Raw genomic sequence first — 25139 nt, 5'->3', positions numbered from 1 at the left:
TATAACTATTTTAGGCTTGCAACAGTTCTGTTTTAGTTTGTATATTTAAAAATATATAAAATAATATATATAATATATATAAAATATATAAATACAAAAATATGTATGATCAATTTTTTCAGTTAACTATAAGAATTATATAAATCTTGTTTCTATTACATACTCTTGACAGCAATATGTGAGAAATATAGAAGGTATTATTTTAAACACAGAGTCTTCGGCAAGATAATCACCATAGACTCTCATAGTTTAGACAAGCACATATTGTAACGACAGATAATTGCTAGGCCCAAGAGGAGCCAGCACAACCTGAGATGGGTGGGCTGGCTAGGCTGCTTCGAGCTGCTATGTGAGCCCACGAGAGACTTACAGGGTTTTGGAGCTGGCAGAAAGTACAGCTAGCCAGCTGTTGGCCGATAGGACTGCTAAACCAGCCATTAAGCTGTCAAAGAAAAAAACTAATCTATGATCGAGCAGGCAGATGAAGGATCGACCTGATAATGAGTCGGTTTTCTTAGAAGAACGCCAAATCTTTTTGACACGCATTGGCAAACTAATGTCAATAGTTATCGCTGTGATAGCTGATATTGGCTATTGCATTCAAGCTGCAGAGTTACTCGTCTTAATTCTGGCGGCCATTTTGCAATTATAGACGTAATAGTCATACTTTTACTCAATCTAAAGGTTTTAGTTGCTATCAAATCTTAAATTTTGATCATCAAAATATCTTGGCAATCAGACCACCTCAAACATCAACAAAAATCACAAATGATAAAAAATACTGATACTTTTTGATAAAAATTACCAACAATTTTGGGCAAGTTCATCTTCGACTGGGCTTGAACAGTAGAACCTGAGGTAAGTTTGCAATTACTGCCATAAGCTTTTAGAGTTAAAGTTAACATTAACACTGATAACTTTTTATACAGCAAAATTCAGAGAAACTAGGTAGATATAGGATGCATGAAGATCCAGATTTTTTTCAAGATTTGTGGAACTGTCGTAGTTTTCCATCAGCAATTTGTGTAAATATACTATAAAACTATAATACTGAAATAATAAAATAAATATAAATAAATAATAATAATTAAATTAAATAATTTAAATATAATATTGAAGTGCTATAAGCTAGATTAAAACACATTAAAATAGCCAAAAAATCTTAATATAATGAAACTTCCTGGCAAAAAATACTTTAACTGTCTGTAAATACCCAAAGCTGCTTTTTGACGCCACAATGCTTTGGGAAAAATGCACATAAGTGGCAGATAACCAACTAATAAAGCATTCTGAGAGTACTTTAAATATTGGGTAGAAACTAAATCTATGGGAATAAACAGACGCGACTCAACAGTTTAAATTACCCCCTTATCAGTGCTTGTTTAACTCATCACTGGAAGCACTTAAATAGGTCAGTAGCTCCTAGTGGAACTGTTGTGGGTGTTTAAATTCGAACCTCTCAAGTTGACGACAAACATAGATAAAGCTGTCTTGTTAGATATTGCTGTTTGACATCAAGGCACTGCTTCAAAGGTATTTGCCACAAAAGCAACATTGCAGCATTAAGGAGCTCTTTCTCAGTGCAAGGTAAGACAGATTTTGAGAGACCTATATCTGTATAACTATATATATTGAAATTTTTTATAAGTAAATTTAGAACAGCAGTGCTCAACATAAAATAGAGCAGCATAAGTTAGTAAAGCATTAGATGGAATACTTATTTTGGTTACCTACTGTCAGTTTCGTGCTTGCCCAATCATTAGGCTGTAGATCTCAACTCATGTACTCAATATATACCCATGCTAAATATGATACTGTTTTGGCTATTAAAGCCTCATCAGTGCAGCTCATAGCCAGCAAGAATAACAAACATGCGCACACAGAAACACACAAACTTTGAGATTCATATATGCTTATATGCATATATGCATATAAGCATATAAGAATACATGCAAAACATGAGTATTTTAACCAATCGGCACTGAAGATTGACAGATGGAATAAGTAGGATGTGCCAAATTACTCCATTTTATTGCAAGTAGCTGCAATGTATAGTATTTTATCTCACCTGGCTGCAGACTAGTAGGTTCTGGGTTCAAATCCAGTAAAACCCATTTTTTATTCCTAAAACGTTATTACTATAACTATATACATGTAGTAGCAACAACGGTAGCAGCCAAATTCTATTAAAAACTTTTAATATAGGACGGTTTATGTAAATATCTCATCTTTTAATTTTCTTTACTGCGTCTAATAATAATGCGCTCAAACCCAATTTTCCATTTTCGTTCGAATTGACCAGTGAGGTGCTATATAAAAGGCATATAATTCTTTCAGGCTTCTGACAGTTCTCTTGTAGTTTGTATATACAAAAATATATAAAATAATATAATATATAAAAAATGTATAAATATAAAAAATATATGATAGATTTTTTTCAGTTAATTATAAGAATTATATAAATCTTATTTCTATTACATGATTCTTGACAATAATATGTGAGAAATATAGAAGGTATTATTTTAATCACAGAGTCTTCGGCAAGATAATCACCATAGACTCTCATAGTTTAGACAAGCACATATTGTAACGACAGATAATACCCCGGCCTAAAAGGAGCCAGCACAACCTGAAATGGGTGGGCTGGCTAGGCTGTTTCGAGCTGCTATGCGAGCCAAAGAGAGACTTACTGGGCCCTCGAGCTGGCAGAAAGTACAGCTAGCCAGCTGTTCGTCAATAGGATTGATAAACCAGCCAGTGAGCTGTCAGAAAAGAAAACTAATCTATGACCGAGCGGGCAGATGAAAGATCGACCTGATAATGAGTCTGTTTTCTTGGAAGAGGGCAAAATCTTTTTGACACGCATTGTATAGAAAGGAGCCTAGATAAGCTAAGCAAAGGAGAGCACAGCAAAGACTCGTCTGATGCAGTTAATTTATATGCACACTCCTAACTGTAAATATTATGTGTATTTGAGAAACATATATTTGTCTCATATACTCAAAGTGGTTAGGTTTCTTGTGAGATAGCAAATGAATGCAGCAGCTGCCTTTACAATATAATTGTGGTCAACAGCTCTGAAAAGATCACACTAGATCGCAGAAAAACAATTAAGTTCCACCAAGTGTGTCTTCTCATCTTACTTTTAACCGGTGTAAGGATTGGCATGCCAGACATCCAAATTCATGTTTTGAAAAGCCCTGTCTACTGATTGGTTTTAGCTATAAATTCTCTTAGGCTTTAATTTAGACTGAGTACCCTCTTTCAGACTGTGTATGGTAGCAGAAGCAAACTCTCTTTTAAAGAAATTCTGTTAAAAATAAACTTACACCACATTTTTGTAGATTTTATTGAAAAGCATCGCTATTTTTTATCTTTTGCATTTGATTTTGATGTTCGCTGCAATCTGACTGCCAAAATGTTTTAAGATTAAAATTGAAAAAACTTGATTGAGGTGCGAATGCTCAGAAAAGAAATACTTGCAAACTAATACCAATAGTTATCGCTGTGGTAGCTGATATTGGCTATTGCATTTTAGCTGCAGAGTTACTCGTCTTAATTCTGGCGGCCATTTTGCAATTATAGATGTAATAATCATACTTTTGCTTAATCTGAACGTTTTAGTTGTTGTCAAGTTTTGTCAATTTTAATCTTGAAACATCCTGGCAATCAAATCATGTCAAACATCAAAAACAATCACAAATGATAGAAAATTACTAATAATTTCTGATAAAATTTACCAACAGTTTTGTGCAAGTTCATCTTTGACTGGTCTTGAGCAGTAGAATCTGAGATAAGTTTGCAAATGCCGTCATAAGCTTTGAGAGTTAAAGTTAACTTTAACACAGATAAATTTTTATCCAACAAAACAAGCAGGAACCAAGTAAACATAGGATGCATGCAAAACCAGATTTTTTTCAAGGTTGGTGGAACTGTCTAAATTTTCACACGATACACTAAGATAAGTAATTTGTGTAAATGTACTATTGAAGTGCTATAAGCTATTTTAAAAAACAATAAAAATAGCCAAAAATCTAAATATAACAAAAGACTTTGTAGCAAAGAATGCGTTAGCTGTCTGTGAATACAGACATATCCTTTTTGATGCCACTATGCTTTGGGACAAATTCACAGTGGCAGATAATCAACTGATAAGGCATTATGGGAGTCCTTCATCTTTGGAAGAAATTAAATAGGTCAGTGCTCCTAGTGGAGCTATTGTGAGTGTTTAAATTCGAACCCCTCAAGTTGACGACAAACATAGATAAAGCTGTCTTGTTAGATATGACTGTTTGGCATCAAGGCACTGCTTCAGTGACGCTTGTCATGAAAGCAACATTGCAGCATTAAAGAGGCTCTTTCTCAGTGCAAGGTAAGACAGATTTTCAGAAACCTATATATGTATAACTGTATATATATCGAAATTTATTATAAGTAAATTTAAAACAGCAGTGCTCAACATAACATGGAGCGGCATAAATTACGAAAGAATTAGATGGAATACTTATTTTAGTTAGCTACTGCCAATTTCGTGCTTGCCCAGTGATCAGGCTGTAGAGCTCAACTCATGTACTCAATATTTACTCATGCTAAATACGTTACTGTTTTGGCTCTTAAAGCGTCATCAGTGCAGCTCATTGCCAGCAAGAGTAACAAACATACACACACAGAACCACACAAACTTTGAGATTCATCTATGCATATATGCGTATATGCGTATATGCATATACGCGTATATGCATATATGCATATATGTATGCATATATGCATGTATGCATATATGCATATATGTATGCATATATGCATGTATGCATATACATGTATATGCATGTATATGCATGTATTCATATGTGCTTATATGCGAATACACATGTACACATATATGCATACAGGCACATATGCGTAAATGCATACATACATATGTGCATGTATTCTATCATTTATATATATATTTATATATATCTTTTTGTATATTGTACATATGCATATAATCTATATATATTTATATATATATATATTTATATACATACCTTTATGTACTATTTACCTTCACATAGTTACGAATGCAAACTAATAACACACATGTAATACCTAAAGCATTCTGCGCCAGTTCTAGAGCTTATGCTTGTTAGTAGAATTAGTTCATCGCAGTACATATTTAGTTTTTATTGGTGATTTTATATAACTGTTTGATGTGACATGACAACCTGACTTCACTTTTTTGTGTTTAGTCAGAATTTTCGCAGCTTAAATTATTGGGGAAACGCAGCCCTCACCCCAACTGTAGGCATTTAGCTGAATACATCGTAGTTCCTACAGCAATAGCATGAAAAGATAATCTCACAGAAATTTAAAAGAGTCTATTAGAAAGCCTAAGCATGTTTCAATATTTTTCTATCATTTGAAATTGTTTTTGACGTTTCAGGTAATCTGAGTACCAAAATCTTTCAACATTAAAATTGAAAAAACTTATTTATGTTTAAAATGCTAAGAAAAAAATGTGCCAAAAGGGGCAATTAGTTGCACAGCTGCCTGTCTCTCTTGATATTGATATTAGCTAATAAATTCAGCTTGTACTTCTATTCTCCAAGTCTCTTTACAGAAGTGCAACTATAGATGTCATAATCACATTTTTGTTTGAATATCAGCATTCCAAGATATCTCATTTGTAAACAGATCTCAGATATAAACCTTTGAACTAGGTAGCTTTAAAAGGACAAAAATTACATCAAAATTAAGCTCGATATTTTAGCTTTACACTGGGAGCATTTACATTTGCATCTCTTCAATGATGTAAGTTCACTTTTAAAGATGAACTTAGCCAGCTGTAACTTTCATTGATTGATCATTGATTACATATTATTGATTAACTAAACTCTGTATTGGTGTTTACCAACAGCGTCAGCGGCTCTCACGAGCTGTAACTTTCAATTTTTGGGCATCAGCTCTCATAAAAGATGAACTTGTGCCAAATTTTTGTAGATTTCATCAGAAAGTATTGAAACTTTTTATCATTTGCGACTGTGTTTGATGTTAGAGATGATTTAACTTCCAGGATGCTCTAAGATTAAAATCAGCAAAACTTCATCGAAATTAAAGTGCTCAGAAAAAATACATGTAAACTGATGTCATTATAATGACAATCTATATAGTTCTCATAAATGGAATAGTTGATATCGGCTATTGTGTTCAAGTTGCAACATTACACGTTTAGATCCTGTTAGCCTCTTTGCAACTATAGATGTCATAATTGCACTTTCATTTGATCTTAATAGTTTAATCCCGATCAAGTTTGTCAATTTAATCTTAAAACATCCTTGCCGTCTGATCATCTCAAACACCAAAAACAATTGCAATTGATAGAAAAATTACCAACACCTTCCGAAAAAATTTTCTAAAAATATGTGTAAACTCATTTTGAAAAAGGTTATTGTCATAATGTAGCCCTGACTACCTATAATCATCATAACTTACTAACCACACATGCTCACATATACATGTCTGATAACATGGTTGTAGCTGCAAATATGTCTGATAGACTAAAGATTGCTACAACAGAGATGCACACTGGAGGTGGCGCAGTGCGCATCGTAGAAAGTGGGTTTCCAAAGCTGACTTCATCTTCCTTGATGGGAAAAAGAAGGTGAATGATCTTGTCAAATCTATATATATATATATATATATATATATATATATATATATATATTAACTAAAAGCAAGTGCAAAAGCATATAAAAGAGAACTCTACACTTAAAACCTAAAAGATTATTAGTGGAGTATGAAATATTTGAAAAATTATTGCGAAAAAAGTAAACTTTTAGTATTTGCCTTACAAATTTGTTTCGTGCGAAGCACTCCTCAGACGCAATTGTACTAAAATGAAAAGCATTCGGTAAAGCTTTTCATTTTAGTACAATTGCGTCTGAGGAGTGCTTCGCACGAAACAAATTTGTAACGCAAATACTAAAAGTTTACTTTTTTCGCAATAATTTTTCAAATATATATATATATATATATATATACATACAAATAAATATATATATACAAATAAATAAATATATATACAAATAAATAAATATATACAAATAAATATATATATATACAAATAAATATATATATTCTTTGTTTTCTATTCTAACTTTGCTGTTTATGTATTTATTTATTGCTAAGCTTCTGCTTGGCTTCACCCACTTTTTTATTCATTTATCGCTCAAATTTCTGCTTGTTTACTCAGTCGTCCAAGTTTACTCATTGGTGGCCGAGCCCTCTCCGATGGCAGGACGACTCAGTCTGGTGATCTCGGTGACCAAAGAGTCAGATCAAAGATGTCAGTCAGCTCGGCCATCTCTAATCCCAGCGATCTATTGCATTACTTTCCTCCTTCCCCAGCAGAGTCCTTGAGGGGTGTTCACTCCCACTGATATTAGGCACCGAACTCTAACCTCGCAAACCTCGGTTTCAGCAAACGCTCTTTCGCCTCTTCAGAGACATCGGGTCTATATGAGCTGGCTGATACAATAACTATTTGCTGCCAGTGGTGGCTGTCTTTCAAGAATTGTCTGGCCCCTCTTTTTTGATGACTGTACAGGATTTGATTGGCTGATGGCACTTTGAGAAGGTGGAGAGGGTGGATTGAAAGCGGATCCTCCAGCGACTGGAGCACTCGACTCACCTCTGAGGGTGAGTCGAGTGCTTCAGGTTGCAATGAGCTTAGTTGAGCTGTAGCAGCTTGAGGCCAGCATGAAGCTTTCAGTCTGTGTTCTTTTTTTGCTTTTTGGAGGTGACAGAATGAGCCGTTGACTTTCTAGGGGCGGTCAGCCACAGTCGGCAGTTGTTGGCAGTGCAGATTCTTTATGTCAGCTGGTCTACTTCTGGCACTCAGAAAGGTTTTCTAGTGGGCCCAGCTGACGAAGTATACCATAATACTGCGCTTGGCAGCCAGGCGAGCCTTTCGGAGGGGCCATGAGCTGATCTCTCGAGATGTGCTAGAAACAGCATAGGCAAAGGTATACAGTGAAGTGCTGCACTACAAGTTGGCAGTTCTGGCACGCACTAGTAGTGACTCCACATAGGTTGCAGTTGCCTGAATTTTTAATCCATCTTCTACCTGGTCTCACGTGTTGTCGCTGATGTAACGCTTTGTATAGACTTCTTCCTTTTTGGACTCAGTGGTCCGTAGCTTGGCCACTTTACCACAAGAGTGTTAAAGTGGCCAAGCTAAGGACCACTTACGAACTCTCCACTTTAACAAGCTGGAGAGTCATATCTGTAGTTATATTGCTGTGCCTTTGTGAGAGAACTAGTTTGCTGGAAGGTGCAGAAACAAAATACATTGTTTCATTAATTTATCCAGCTCCTCTGGCTCCTGCATCACTACGCTTGTGGCCATACTGATGGTCTGTTGCCATTGTTAGCAACTTCCACACTCCATACTGGTCTAGTGGTCGAGGGCTCCGGACTAGCCGGGGATTATGCTGAGTGGGACCAAGTTTGGGCAGCAATTGACAATGATGCAGAGAGCCTGCGCTGCTCCGCTAGAACGATGGCGTTTTCATTTTTTTATACAACTGTCTTTTAGAAAGCTTTGCCCACTTTTCTATTTATCTACCAGTAGGACTTCTACTTGTATACTCAGTCATCCGAGTTTATTCATCTTTAGCAGAAAGGGTAGTCCGGTGACCACAGTGACCGGAAATTCTGTCTTTATGGCTCTGCCCATGGCGCTTTACTGCAGCATAAATATATATATATATACATCTGTTTGGTGGTTTGTTAGACTGCCATATGTCCAGTTACAGCAATAAAATGCGCACAAAAATTTTTTTTTTGGAACTAAAATTGAGCTCAGAAACACCAGTTTTGCAAGCAGTCGCACTACCTGCTACATCACAAAACAACGTTGCTATGCTATGGATTAGTTGTGTATACTGTGAAAGTGTTGTGATTTACACTTATTACACCTGTCAATCTTTAACGACGGTTGGTTAAAATACACACACTTAACACTTTAGCTCGCCGCTTGAACACTAAAAAGTTATGTTTTCACACTTCCCAAAAAAGCTAAAAATATATGTATAGACAGCATAAACTTAAGTAAACTTAAAGCATTGGCAGAAATAAATAAACACCTTCAATTAACAGTTAGAATGGTAAATGTTGTATATGTCACTTAAAGCAATTTCCTCAAAAAAACTTTTTTCTTACCCGTGCAACGCCGGGCATTTAGCTAGTAAATCTATATAAATAAATTATTTTTTGTTATAGTGAGCCTGTGTTTCTGTAAATCTGGGTAAATGCTCTGTGTTTCCACCTAATTTTGCCAATTTCATTCAAATTTTACAATCCTTTGCTCCTTGCCGCTTGCCAGGTTGCCTAAACTATTTAGTTGCGAAACTCTCTCTAGTTCCTGAAAGCCAGCATCTCAAGCTCTTGCCTGTTGAACATCTGATTGAAAACTACAAGAATTTTAGGCATTGCCAGGATTAATGCGAATATTCTATTGCAAACCTGAAACTACTGCAGTTTTTTTTAAATACATTTGTGAAATGTCTTCTATAAATTTTGTAAAAAGTTTTTTCAACCTAGAAATACTAAACGTACTTTTAGAGTCAACGCTTGAGTATTCATACCATTAATTGTTTGCTAACTAACTGGCCTGTTGGTCAATTCTTTCAGAGAAGTTTTGGAGAAGCATGATGCAATGCGAAAATGCATTTTAGCGGAGCCGAGAGGACACACTGATCTCTATGGTAAACTATACTATGCTATTATAGCTTACACTAGATCGAAAGGTTTTACCCTGATTTTTCTTTATTTTATATAAAAGTCATCTTCGAAAATGTACAATGCATTTCTGCTTTATTAATGAAAACAGTTTAGTTTTGTTGAACATAGAAAATTCATTGTTTTGTTTATTCAAAATGAATATTAGTCTTCTGATTTCAAGTTGTTTTATTAAAGTTACTGTCAAGATATTAATGAGCCATCAATTACATTTGTTTTAAATCAATATTTTATTTGTTGAGCAAGTTTAAAATGAATTATCAGTTTGTGTATAAATATGGATATAAATATGCCTAGAGAGCTTTATCTAAAAATCTGGCATTGTTATGGAAATCATTTTATTAATTTTGCTCTAAAAACTATTACTGTGTTTAAAACTAGTAAAAATAAGAGTTAAAACATTCAAAACAACAAAATTTAAATATTTTTATTTTGAAAACTAAACAAAGATTTTACATCTAGTTTCTACTAACTTAATTTTTGAATATTTATATCACTTTACTGGCAATAGTTTTATTTCAAACTTAATTTTTTAAATTGCAATTTAAATAAAACAATCAAAGTAAAAACAAGAAAAAACAGCAGCGATTAGACATTAAACTCAAATAAATGGTTTGACAAATAGCATTCAAAATAGCTTTTACTTTTCTCTGCAAAAAATGGACATTTGATAAAATATTGTTACACCAGCTAGCAATGATATTTTGAATGTTTTTAAAATCATTTTTAGATATTGTATGCCATTTTTTCATATCATTCTGAAATGAGCTGCAAACTTGTAACTGTCATGTGAAAATTGAGGACACAAACGATGAAAGGTCTTGAAATCTTTAATTAACACAAAATAAACATTTAGCATATGCATAGTAAGAAGATGCAAAGATTTAGAAAGATAATTCGTCAGATATGCTGGTATATAATATAGATCTGCAATTTGTTGGAATCTGTTTTGCAACAAAAAATGAAACATTAGTAGCATATCTAGGATGAGCAGTATTTTTGTTAGGAAATTGGAAGCCATTAAATTTATAAATTGCTGTTTTTCTTGCATTTAATATTTGTTTAAATGACTTTATCAAACGTTATGCTTTTAACATAGCGTTGAATAAAACTAACCCATCTTTTAATTCTTTTGCTAGTGACTTGTTTCAATTTCAAACTTAAAAGGCCTTGCACTGTGCACAAAAACCTTTCCGTATATTCCAAAACTTATCATGCAATCAACAGTTGGATTCAGCCTTTACTGGAAAACAACTTCTACTTTTTGTAATTTTAAACTTGTGTTATAATTCAAATAATTATTTGATTGCAGCTATAATCATCAAAAATGGCTAGACTGTTGGTATTGGCTTTAATGCCTATATAGAATTTGTAAGCTTTGAACTTGTGTTGTGCATTTATCTAATAAAATGTCAGTACTTGCCAAAACCAGCAACAATCTCTGCTATGAAATCAAAACAAACAAGAATAATAAATTTAGAGATTGAAGTTATCTAGTTACAAGAAGAGTTTGTGAATTTGTGTTTTAAAATGAAAAACAACAAAACAAGTTGTTTTGCTGTATAATTTGTTTTGAATAAAATAAAATGTATAATTTTTACAAACAAATAAATAGTTGAGATGTATATTACATTATGAATGCCAACAAGTACATGTGAGTACTGATTTAGCATCATAGTTTGAATTAGAATCTGCTAGACTTGATCCTGCAAAAAATTGTAAGCCTCTCTGCTGCCTTTCAGTTCACGGTTTAATATTTCTAAAAGTCACTGCAATGGCATTTCTCTCTTTTGCTCACAAATTTTATAATCATAGATGTTTACTTTATGGTTTTTGTGTATCTTAGCTATCCAGAATGAGACTTTTGACTTGTTTGACATCAATTTGGTAAATTTGCATGTTAAAGGAGCTAGATTTTAAATTTTGTTTCAACAATTATGAGCAGATACAAAATAAGTATATGCAAATCAAAATGCAAAACTCTCAAAATTGATCGCAAAATCCAATTTGAAAATTCTTGCAACTATGTACATTTATTTTTGAACAAGTTTGGCACATCTTGGTTTACTGAGCTTTTTAACTCCGATCAAGTTTTGTCGGTTTCAATAGTCAAACATTCTGACAGTCAGGTTGTCTAAAACCAAAAATAAATTATCGAATGATAAACTTTTTTTATATTTTCTGATAAAGTCTAATTATATTTAGCGTAATTATATCTTTAAAGACTGATGAAATATTTAAGGCTGCCCATCTACACCCCAACAATTCACCATTTCTTTATGTACCTCAGGCGCCATTTTGGTTGAGAGTGAATTGGAAGACGCGGACATGGGAGTGATATTTATTCACAACAAGGGAGTAGGAATGATGTGTGGTCATGCTATCATAGCTTTGGCTAGGTTGGTCTTTACTACACTCTAAACTACACGCTCAGTTAGATATGCTTGAAATCACTTTACTGATATGGTACACACCGGCATTTTTATTATACATACTATTATGTTATATTATATTATTATATTATATTATTATACTATATTATTATATTATCATAATATATTGACACAAGTATTATTTGTTAATTATAGGCATATGCACTGTTTCAAGCTGTTAAGCATAAAATTCAGTTTTTACAAACACCCGCTTGGGCTCCCTTGAGTCGGGGCAGCATGAGCTACACCGTTTATACTTTGCTGATGCTGTCCAATTATGTGGTTTTAGGCCAAACCAGTACAAATCTAACCGTTGATAATAATTTAAAAATAATATAAATATCAACAGAACTCTAAAAGCGTTTTGGGTAAAAGTTTCTCCAAACTTGAACATAAGTGAAAAAAATCATGAATATTTTTATTCTAGCATTCACTGCCAACAGCAAAAATATGCAGTTGTCGCAATTGTATGGCTAAATGTTGGTCAAGTTAAATTTGAGATTACTGGGAAAATAAAACTCATCTACTTTAGCAAGACACAAAGTCTACCAGCATAAAATAAAAGATTTCAGCATTGTAAAAGTATGTTTTACTATTCTTCCATCAAAATTGTGTACAAAAAAATTGACCTTTTCATTCATAGATGTACTCAAAAAGGAATCCATATGTATACATTCTCAAAGTCATTTCATTGGTTTTCAAAATTTTAGTCACTCTTGCTAAATTTATTGTGCTGGACATTATTGCATTTAGGATTCGTTCCCTCTTGGTGTTTAACTAGGGAAAAGAACTTCTTGGCTCGGCGCAGTCTTTATTTCTAAGGTCAGATAAAATTAAGCATAGCTTCTATCTCACTGACAGCTGTCAACATTGACGATGTGAATAGCAGGAGCTGCCTACACAATGCTGAGCATTGCGATGAAAGCAGACAACTCCTACATGCCCAAACATTTGAGTTCATTAATACTATTATTTTATTGGTCAAACTTGTGCAAGTTCTAGTAATTTTAATTTGTTAGTCACAGTTGCCGTTTCGCAAAGTACTAACATAACAAGAAAAACTCAGGCTATGCCTACATTTGACCATGACCAAAGACAAGCTTCCCATTTACAAAAAGCTACTGTCCAACAGCTTAACTACCAGTTTCCAAATAAACTCAGTACCAAGCAACTAATACAGCTAATAATCTGATAGGGTCACCTCCTCTTCTTGGTCTATCCATGTGTACAGTCTTACATTTTTATGATCTAGTTTAGCTAAATATCACTCCAAATTGAAAACAACTTATAGAATTTTTTAGTTCTTGTGAGACTAGTTGGTCTTTAAGAGTCAGTCATAGTTTATTAAAAAAACCAAGTATAGCATAAATATCTACTTTGCATTGCTTCACTAACATGATTGATGCCACCTGCTTTACTAAATTTAAAGAACAGTTTCTGACAGGTTTTAGTGCAGTTTAAGTGTTACACACTTTGTGGTTTGATTAGCATGTAGAACCAAAGAGGGGAGAGAGTATAGAGCTTTTTTATACTTACTTTAGACACAATAGGCATGTGTCAAAAGTAAGTATAACAAAGCTTACTACAAAAGGTAGGTTCAATTTATGTCTCGAGAAGTAATAAAATGAAACTTTTGATAAACTTGGATGTACAAAAAATCGAGCATTTTATTTGTGCTTAGCTATTAGTGCAACTGATCAGAGAACATACAGATAAATATAATTTGTCAATAATCAGGTGGTCTTAATAAACGCATCTTTAGACTAAGCTCTACAAGCCAAGAAAGTTGCCTGCCATATTAAATAACAGGCTATAATATGAGCATATTTGAAGCTAGCGCTAGCACAACCAGGTCCAGCTGCATGAGTAAAGGTTATGAATTTCCTAAGCCAGTAAACCTCTGTAAAGTTTTTTTCTTTTGAGATATGCTTATTGTTTGAGTCTAGAAACATTGTGCAGCAGGTTAAAGCCATATACTGAAAACTAATACCAAGGATATGTTTTGCTTGGCGTTACACCTCGAAAATGTGTATTTGACAATTAGTAAGATATTGTTGTAAGTGCTGCACCAAAAATTCTATTAGCAATTTATTAATTATTGCAGTCTTTAGTTAGTGTCATTTAATCAGCTAAGGTCAGTGAAATTGGTGTCAACCAAGGAACATTTTCAACTAAGCACTTGTAGCTGTTTCAGTTGGTAACTTTTACTAAAAATTATAATTAAATTTCTTAAAATTTAAAACAGGTTGATTATACCATCAGTTTACCAGAACAATATGTATGCAGTAATAAAGCTGGCAATGATCAACTCAACATGTAGTTAAAAAAATAACAAAATATTTTGGCATTAACCCAATTTTGGGAGGCTCTATTGACACCTACAATAATTTTGTAAATTGCCAACTGTGATTGGTCAACACTCAGGGCTTAGACAGGGCAAACCAAATGGTGTATTATTTTTTGTAACTACTAGCTAACAACTAAGGTATTGCCCTGTTTCTAATACAAGTATATATGCTGCTTAGCCAAAAGATTGATTACTTTTGCATCGCGCAAAACATTTTTAACTTTTCACATTCTGCAGCTAGCTCAAATATGATTTTAGAGAATAATCCATTAACAGCATTATAAAATCCTGTCTGAAAATCAAATTAAGCTTTAATGGCAGCTGCAGCTACATTGCTAAAATATTTCTTACAACTGTAGTTACACAACCATAGAGCTGCTGCAGTAAAACTCAGGATTAAAATTGTTTGATGTCCAAAGTCGGTGTAGCAGCAATAATTAACTTTTTAGATTGGTCTGTACATTGCGCAGGTGGGTGCAACTCTCTATGAACTTATTATTTCATGTTACAGATATGCTGTTGACAAAGGTTTTGTAACAAAAACCAATGACAAGACCAAGGTCAGAATTCATTGCCCAGCTGGTTTGATAGAAGCTGTTGTGTACTCTGATTACACTGCTTCTCTAACATTCCCATCAACATTTATAGTAGCTTGTGATGTTGACCTTGAGTTAAGTGCAGGGAGACATGTGCAGGCAGGTATCTTTGTTACTAACATTTTTTCACCTAACACAAAACTATAATATGCATTCACTATATAATATACCACACAGTATAAATTATTCCTCAAAAATATATTGATTAAAAAACAATCATTTCTTGAACATTAGCATGAATAAATCAAAAGTATTGAAAAAACTGTAAATTTTGATAAAAAACTGCTTTTTAATTTTTAATGACAATCTTACTACATGCATAAAAAAGCTACTTTAAAAGCCTATTTTTGTAAATTCATAAACAACAGTATTTCATAATCAAATCTTTAAATTGTATAAACAGAGAGTAGATAAACTTTTTATTTTATAATTTGACACTTTGAATTTTGGCAGCTATCAGTCTAGGTCATACTTCTGGCTAGGTAGCTAATTTCGAATACTTTTTAAGCGTATTATATTTATAGCTATCACAATGATGTAATATTAGCAAACATAACTACTTGGCTAAAAAATCAAGACTTAATGGTAAAAAGTATTATTTTGTGTGTTCTTTTCAAATGCCTGAGTCAGAGTGCAAGTATCTACAATGCAAGCAATTCATTCAAAAAACTTCTTTGACAATTATTATATTTTATGAAATGATATCTATCAGGTTTGTGGTTTTTAAGTTATATAGGTAAAGAGCTTATCTCGTTCTGATCAAAGATATCTTGATGTTATAGTCAAATGTTACTCTCATCCCAAAACATGATTAAACTTTTGTTGGTTATTTGGGCTACTCTAATAAGCTAATCAGTCATCAATAAACATGATCAGTTGCACTAACTAAGACATTGCATACATCCCAACAGGTAGATGTGGTGTACTGCGGAGTATTTTATGTTCTGCTTGCCTGGAACCAGCTAAAAGATGACATAGACAAAAAAGAACTGTCTGATTTGGTTGAGCTTGGCAATGAAATCATGGTAAGTGGTGAACAGACAAATAATCTTGTTTCTGTTTAATTTTTTAACGCCATCCAGTCACAATAAAGTCTCTAAGTTGCATGTTATTAGTTTGTTACAATTGTTAAACTGTCTATCAAAAACCTTCTAAAACAAAATTCTCATACAGGCTTGTCTTTTAGACAATAGATTTATATCTAGCTCACCTATAATACTCTATTGACTGGCTTTCACATACATAGGTAAGTTGTATATCTGAACTGCATCATGTAATATCGGACACTGTATTTCTAATATTTATACAAAAAAATTCAAGCTTACTTGAATTGATCTGCACCCAAACCTTATAAGTAAATGCTTTGGATATTTTCGTATAACATTAAAACGATTTGGTTACAATGAAACATAAAAACTAGATAGATAAACTAGCGATAAACAGTAAAATGAGATGTGTACATCTCAAAAGCTCATGTGAATTGTAAGCTATGCTAGGAGCATAATTAATGCAAGAACTTGCACAACTAGATCCTGCTGCATGAGCCAAGGTTATGCAGCTTCTAGATCAGTACTTTTTTTATAGTGTTCTTTTTCTTAAGTGGTACTAATTGTTTGAGTTTAGACACATTGCGCTGCCGACTAGAAGTTTATTTAATAAAATTTAAGAACAAGGTTTGTTTTTCGTGAAACTTCCAAAAAGTGGTGTACTGGGCATTTAGCAAAGTCTCGATTTAGGTACTGCACTACAATAAGCAATAAAAAAAGACTTGTTGCTACTTTACAGAAAAGAAACCAATGCAGAAGCATAGACTCATCAATACATAGATTCAAAATTAGAGGTAGTCATAGAGATGACTTATTCTTACTTTAGCGTACACTACGAAACAAGTTAACCTAACTTAACTTACACATTTTATTATTTTCATATATTTTATTTTGTATTTGGTAAGTCTTATGATAGAAAGTAATTTGTTTCTAGAATTAAATAATTGCTCACATTGTATCAAATTGTTTGAATACTTTCTCTGTTGAGTTGATCAAAAATACAGGTTTTATAAATATATAGATTTACCGTGCATTACATTGCTTTCTAAGTTTGTATAAGTGCACCAGAATTCTATCTGAATACATATTTGTCTAGTAAAAAACCATGCAAAATATACACAGAATAATTAACATGGTACTTGGAACCTTTCTTGTAAACCAAACAGGAAGAGTCAACATTTGAAGAATTGTTTCACTCAAGTTTGCTTTAATAGAAATGAATTTATTAGCTTTTGAATGTCTGAGTTAACACGTTAATCACTCCTGACAGTTTTTCGATGTTGAATCATAGCATATCATGCAATTGTAGGTGCTGGCAAACACTAGCATCAAGTTATCTCATCCTGATCCAGAGGTAAAGTGTTTCATAAGTGGAACACTGATTCATGATGGTGATGATGAAGGAGATGACTCAAAGAATCTGTTAGTGTTTGCAGACAAGCAGGTGAGCTTAAAAGACTTAGTAAAACTGTGTTGTTATGCTTATATTGATTATTGATTATTGATTGCCTGCTCACACGATGTTTCAGTTTAAGTCTGTCATTTTGGTATCTTCACTCATAACAGCCTAAAAACAGGATTGGTTTTTAACAACAGTAACTTTGTTCCAAGTTGAATTTCACTATTAACTTTGTGGTTGTGCATGCGAGCAACTTTATTTTTATATTAATATTACTAAGTTTATAAGTTTTCTTTTTTAAGCATTTAGGTTTATGAAAAAAATAAAAAGCTTTAATAATTAGTATTTTAGCTTACAAAGTTTTGTCTTCTATAAATAGAATTGTGTCTTTTAGTTTTCTGAGACATAAATAGAAAAGTTTAGTGTAGTTCTTGCTTTAAAAACTCAAGGTTACCTTAATAATATATTGGCTCAAACATTTTTCTGGGGTTTATACAATTTTGAATTTTTATTAAATTGTTGCCAAAATTTTTATTAGTGTTTAGGAAAAATGACCCACCTGTCTCTATTACGGGCATATTTTAGTATTACTGAACAACTGTGGCAAACTCGTTGCTTAAATTTTTAATTTTAGTTTTACATTCAGAAATTGTTACTCTGACCGTTTTTACAAGTAGCCTATTTTTGTTGTAAAACTTTTTGATTTTTTAACGAATTCAACTTAAAAATTTTATGTAACTTCATTCTTGATGGAGCTTGCTTTTTGCAACTGCGTATTGTGTTGAAAATAGCAGTTTTACGGGATGTCTTTGCTTTCTGTATTAATGAACAAGTACTGACCAAATTAGGTTGCATACAGTTTCACAATATGACTTTTACAATACTAGTCCATGTCTTGTCTCACATATTTTATCAGCTAACTAATATAACACTGTGTTGAAAGTTTCTGTTGAAATATTTGAGAGTATATACAATAGACTCATAACACGTAATACCAATTCAGCATTCATTATCAAAATATTCATATCTTCGAGTTGCATTATTAATGCTAGTTCAATAAATACCAGTTTCTGTTTCTTAATTTCTTTTGGCGATTGACCAAAAACATAATTTCTTAGACAACTACTAATGCCAATTCCAATGTATACATACATGTACTTCTAAGTAGTAAGAATTACTGTTTATGTGTATCTAGGTGGAGAGATCTGCTGGTGGTACTTGTGTTGCAGCACGATTAGCAAAGCAGTTTTTCCAGAACAATGTAGAGCTGATGGAGGAAAGGAGATTCCACAGTGCAGTGGTGTCTCAATCAGTCTTAAAGTATGCCAACCTGTTCAAATTCAGTTATCTTAGTGAAATAATTTAGGTTGTAATTTTTTTTAGATAACGAAAAAGTGGTCATCTTAGGACATAGTTCATTTATTTCTTGCTGTTTGTCCTTTATTATCAATAAAATAATTCTTCAAATATAATATAATGCATTATTAAAATAGACCAAATAAGGTATTAAATTAATCAGTAATCGTGAATTATTAAAAATATCTTTTGATAGTTAAGTGACAACTTTTGAGCCGTAAAACGACTTCCAGAAAGCTCAATTGTTGGATACTTTTTATTTGCATGAAAATGCACATATAAAGCAATTGAGTCATTTGTTTTTGTAGAGGTCGTGTAGTTGCAGAGACCACTTTAAAGCTACCTGGAGAAGATAACTCTAGACAAGCTGTAAAAGTAGAGATATTTGGTAAAGGCTATTATACAGGAGAAAGCAGTTTGATCATAGAACCAGATGATTCTATATCGATGGCTGGAGGATTTTATCTTTAGAAATACACTTTTTGACAAATCGCTATGCTACCAAGCTTTTATGCAATTCATCATGTTGTGGCTATTCAGCATTGTCTTACCAGTAAAATACGAGTTTCCTGCTTTATACTCAGGTCTAAGTAACAATTATTATATTTCATAGTAGACTATGAGAAAGTGATTCTTCTAGAAATAGAAACTACATGGTGTTCGAATCAAATAAACATGCTCATCCTTTTGTTCAAGATGTGTGATAGAGATCAACTTCTTTTTCTTTCTATTGTTATAAAATTACTTTGTATTTTCATACCGGCAATAGATTAACCTTTTCTACATCAGCTAATTTTCTGAATTTAAGACAATCATCGCAAGAAGTATATATAGGCCTATATGCAAAAATACATATAAAAAACTTTATATATAATAGATAGGTAGTCAGGCCTACTGTTAATCTCACTCAACATTCGGAAAAGTGCAGAATGTTGTAAATAACTAGAGTGATGGAATATGTTAAAGTTGCATTATCTTTTTTGAATTAATATCTTTTGCTAAAGTTTTTTCAGGTCTGTTTCGTGCTTCTGAACTTTTTAGGTTTAAAACTAGTGGTGTATAGTTGGTAGATTTGCCTCTTTTGTTGATGCTGGTGTTGTTTTGTACTTCCGTCTCTGCCTGGATCGAGTTGGCTTACAATGTACTTCTTGGAGTGTCTTCATCTGTTGTGACTTAGCTTCTTTTGTATAGGTTGACTGTTTCTTGCCTTTGTGTATAGTCAGCCATTGGCTATATAGTTAAATAAAATGTCTATTTTTATAAGCCATAATATCAATATAGCACAGTATAAACAAGTGTTTTCTACGATTAGCCTTCAATAAATTAATACCGGTTTTTAAAACTTTACCGAATTACTTGTGATTAGGAAAATGCATTGCAGAACAGATTTATGAACAACGTAGTAGTTCTCACAAGTAATGAATCATGAACCGGTCACCAGTAAAGATTGTGATCTAGTAATGGCTGTATTAAAGCGATTAACTGATTTCTTTGAGTATAATCCACTTTGTCAACCTAATCTAACTACAGAAGTTATATATTATTATGTTAAACTGATATACATGTATGTATTCACCTTTTATTTGATGGTAGAAAACTAGCAGAATGTTTGGCCTTTTGAATGTCACATGGTAGATGGCTTTAAATGACTGGTTCAAAAACTCATTGAGAGCATAGAAGTCATTTATTAGAGATGCTTAGGCTGTTGTATGACAGTATTAGCTGGTTTCAGGCTATGTTGACATGTGGGGTCTAATCACTTAAAAGACAGGACGTTTGAAGACAGAAGACTATGTGTTATTAGGCAGCATATAAGTAAGTAGAAATCAAGATGAAGTCTTTCTTTGCAAATATTCATGTTATGCAACACGGCGCAACTGACAAAGATTCAATTTTTTGGGATCATTCATGAAAGAGTAAGTTTACTGGTAGAATAGTAAGTTTAACATTGACGGTACCTTTTAATAAACGTGAAGGTGAGGAGATGTGTAGTATAGGTGTAGATGATGGGTATGGGAGGTGAGTTGCCAAAGCTGTAAGGTGTTTGAGAGATACAGGTGAGTTGCTTAAATTTATTTGTCATGAATGAGGAGAAGGTGAAAATTAAAGATAAGAAGAGAGGTGTGGGAAGAATTGCATTGATGTTTGTAGAATAGGTTGTGCAGTGACATGATAAAATTCAACTGTCTAAAACTGAGGCTCGGTGACCAAATGACTTGGGAAAATTTTTGGTAAAGGAGATTAATTTGTGTATAGAGAGAGCAACTGAGAGGAGAGCTTATGAAAGAAAATGTGGTAATATAGATCTTATTTTGGAGGGTAGAGCTAAGTTAGTGGCGTTACTGAGAGCTATTGGACACAGTGGTAGAAAAGAGTTGAAAGATGCAGGATTTGATGCAGATAGTGTAGGCTTCACTTATGAAGGGGCTGGGGCAATTTTAAAGACATATTATTGGAAACAATAGAAACGTTTGTAAAAGGACCAAAGTTCCTAGCAAACAAACAGACATACAAACAGCTGGTAAAAGCGTTAGGGAGTTTCGAAATGAGTTGAGAGTTTCAACAGGTATGCTGAGGTAGCTAATAATGCTGGTAAAGAAAGTTTGCTCTAATTGTGGCAGTTAATGGTTTGAGAGATAAAGAAGTGAGTAGAGACTCAATAAATAATGCTGATTTGACATGGAATATGCTAAATGACGCATTGAAGGCTTTTGAGATGGCAAATAATTTAAACAAGTTTTTTAGAGTAAAGAGTAGAGAATGATTTAAGGAGTGAGCTCAAAAAGAAGGAAACAAAGGTGGCAGAGTACAATAGCCAAGGGAGAAGGGTGATAGAGGAAATGAATCGGATATGGAGTTTCTCTTAAACCTAATCTTAGAAATAGCACGAAGTATTACAGAGATAGCCGTAATAAGCCTGATGTTATAGATATGTGGCAAGGAGTTGAGATTATATAGAATGCAGAGACCTTAGAAAAGGGTATAAAAGACAATAGCAAAAAGAGGTGTGTGTCTAGATATGAAACAGGTTGTAGAAAAGTTATTAGACCAAAATTTTGCTATGATTACAAGCATAGTGGCAAAAAGATGCGCAGTTGTCCTACGATTGAATGTTTTTTTCTGGTGAGGAACGATGCCATATATTCTGGGACTGCAATGATAAGGGTGAAGAAGTAAGGTATGATAGCAGTGGGCTAGGAGGTAGCCCTGACAGCAGCTATGAAAAGTATGGCAGCAGTCGAGATCACATTAGGGAAAGGTATGAGAGCAGAAACAGCCCTCGTGAGGCAAGAGATCTGTGGGGTAAATCAAAAAAGGACAGTGTGGACAGGTACATGAGCAGCAATTTTAGTTATGAGATAAGAAGTTGGTATGAGAATTGAGAGACTGATAGACATGACAAAAGGTACCAGGGCAGTTGAAGTGGTATAAATTCATTTTCTAGTAGACATAACAATAATGAGAATCGTAGCAATTGTAGAGAAGATAAAAGTGTAAAGGTTTCTGGCTCTACAGACAAATATATTGAAGATCAACGAGAGGCTAAAGAACTGTGCATTAATTAAAAGTTTGTGGAGAAAAAATTGAGTTTACATTTGATACTAGCGTTGAGGTGTTGAAATAGCTTGAAAAACATCCAATAGGTTGGCATTGCAGTTAAAGAAGCTATTGACAGCTTTAAAAAAGCGTTGAAAATAGTGAGGTAAACATAGCTAGAATGGCGGTAGTAAATGGAAAAGTAATCACAGAGCTATGGAAGCTGATGAGAATTATGTGGTGAAAGAATTTAGAACAAACCTTTTGAACATAACCGTAACACCTTTATAAGAACTGCACTTTAATTTATGACCACCTCTCGTTGAATGCCACTATAGAAAAATGGTTGAGCATATCCCTTTGAGCATAACTGAGTTGAGGCAGCTAAAATAATTGACTGTTATGAATGTGTTAGGCTAGAGCAAGTTTGAGACTAGTAAAGAGTTTAGAGGTATTAAATCAGTTGGATTGTTTTCATTGAGACCTATTACTGCCGGATTGAGTTGTCATGTTACGGTTGACTATATTAAAGCAGAGTGATTCAACTACTAGCTTTATAGAATATGAGTGAGCTTGGCAGTTTTGTGCATTGTGGGAGATCGTCATGAGTAATCAGTAGCTACATAATGAACTCTTTCGCTACAAAGATAGTTTTATCACTGGGACATAATTACATTGTACTTATTTGGTAAAACCTTATATTTAACCTAATCGCGTATAAATTGTTATAACCTTTAAACCAAAGTCTACAAAAAAAACTTGGATGCCAAATTGATCATCTAAAATCTTCACATTAGCTGATACAATAAGAAATACCACATATGCGTTGCAAAATAAGAACCAACAATTTTTCTCTGTCAACAAACATGTCTGAGTGGAGCAATTCATCATCATGATTACAGTCTACAGATTTATTATAACACTTATTATTATTATCATTGTTATTATTATTATAACTGTTATTACTAACCTGTCATTATTATAACTGTTATTGTTATAACTTTTGTTATGAATTTCACAAATTTCTAAAACTAACCCATCTGATCGGATTATACACAAATAGACAGATTAATTTGGACGAAAATTACCACAAAACGCTTGAAAGCTTGGTTTAATGAAAGTTAAGACCGTAAATTGAAACGCCGGGCGACAGAGAATAGAACGATAAAGTCCTGTGCATTTCACGAAAAAATAACGTGCATATTTTACCAGTCTATTGCATTGTCGAAGGTTTCTGTAATTAACATAAGAGTACTGAAATCGCTTTATTTTTGCCGATTTCAAAGTAACTGAAATTTTAGACTTTTGAGTACTTCGGTATTCTAACTGATGTACAACGCAGTCTAAGTAAAGGAAATGACGATGATATTTTTTTCTAACGATTCTTATGAGATTTTAAGATTATGAGATTATACTTATGAGATTATAAAAACTATGACGATTTTAAATGTAAACAAAATTGTGTATTGGTTTTATATTATAACTATTTTAATAACATTGGTTATTCTGATAATATCAGTGCATTTTACTTCTAATATTGGCCAATATTGCATTTCTCCTATTGCAGGAGGAGAGATATAAACATATAATCTTTTCCTTTCATTATTGCTATTTGTTGTATATAATAACACCCACACCCAGTAAATTACAGCTACTATTGCAGTTATCCTATTGCACTGCTGTGCCATTTGACTGCTAATATTGCTTTTCTCAACCATCAGTGCCCTTTCTTTTTTTCCAATATCTCTTTGATCGTGGGCTGTATGACAGTGGAATTTCTAGTTATTATAACTGTTATTATTAATACTAGAAATATTCTTGCCATACAGCCCACGACCAAAAGGATAATAGAAAAAAAAGGGTACTGCTGGTTGAGAAATGCAATATTAGCAGTGAAATTGCACTGGAGTGCAATAAGAGAGATGCAATATTAGAAGTACATGTAAAATGGCAAGCTGTTGTGTAATATACACAGTTTGAAAGTTAGTTGTGTTGAATGTAGAATGGTTTGACAGTATCTGTAACAGAAAACAAGCAATAGCATTCACCTGTGTCTGGAAGTTTTTTGCAAACTGGAGCCAAATAAAAAAAATGGGTCATATCACAAAAACCATAGTTGAGTCGAATGTGTGAGATTCAGAGTTATCTACACTAGCAGAAGGAGGAAACTCTCAGTTATTTTGCCAAAAAGATTTGATTCCAGCCTAATTACAGTAGATTTTATGGTCAATAAACTGAATGCATGTTTACCATTTGTGCGAAAACATAGTTCTGAAAAAACTTGTGTTAAAGTTTGAGAAACGAAAACCAATTCACAATTTTTTTTACATTTCAAAGCGTCATAGCAACCAATATGAAGAAGTTGTGATATTTGTCTAAATTTCTGTATTTATTTCAAAAAATTATGCTGAATTTAAAAATCTAAACAGATTTTACCTGGTTGCCATAGAAATAGTTGTATATCTATAAGAAAATGTAGGCCTATTACTTAATTTTGCAGATATTAAAAACGGTTTGGCAGTACCGCGATATTGGGCACAGCCGTAGTATCGTCAACAAAATCTTTAGAAAAATAATTACAGTAACATATTGCACACCATCGGTCACTATATACTTTGATCTTGTAATTTCAAATGATTATTC

The 25139-nt window shown here is 33.2% G+C and overlaps 1 protein-coding gene across 1 annotated transcript; it reads left to right on the top strand.

Moving 5' to 3' along the window:
* Positions 1-6527: 6527 nt before the first annotated feature.
* On the top strand, positions 6528-19430 carry LOC137397399 (trans-L-3-hydroxyproline dehydratase-like). The gene is made up of 8 exons (XM_068083689.1): positions 6528-6643; positions 9676-9749; positions 12074-12182; positions 15074-15257; positions 16070-16183; positions 17514-17648; positions 18799-18923; positions 19268-19430. The coding sequence occupies exons 1-8, from the start codon at positions 6528-6530 to the stop codon at positions 19428-19430; spliced, it is 1020 nt and encodes a 339-aa protein (XP_067939790.1).
* Positions 19431-25139: the final 5709 nt, after the last annotated feature.

This window comes from Watersipora subatra, chromosome 5 (assembly GCF_963576615.1).
Source record: "Watersipora subatra chromosome 5, tzWatSuba1.1, whole genome shotgun sequence".
Lineage (NCBI taxonomy): Eukaryota > Metazoa > Bryozoa > Gymnolaemata > Cheilostomatida > Watersiporidae > Watersipora > Watersipora subatra.
The sequence above is the reverse complement of the archived record's forward strand: the minus strand, read 5'-3'. Positions and strand labels throughout refer to the sequence as shown.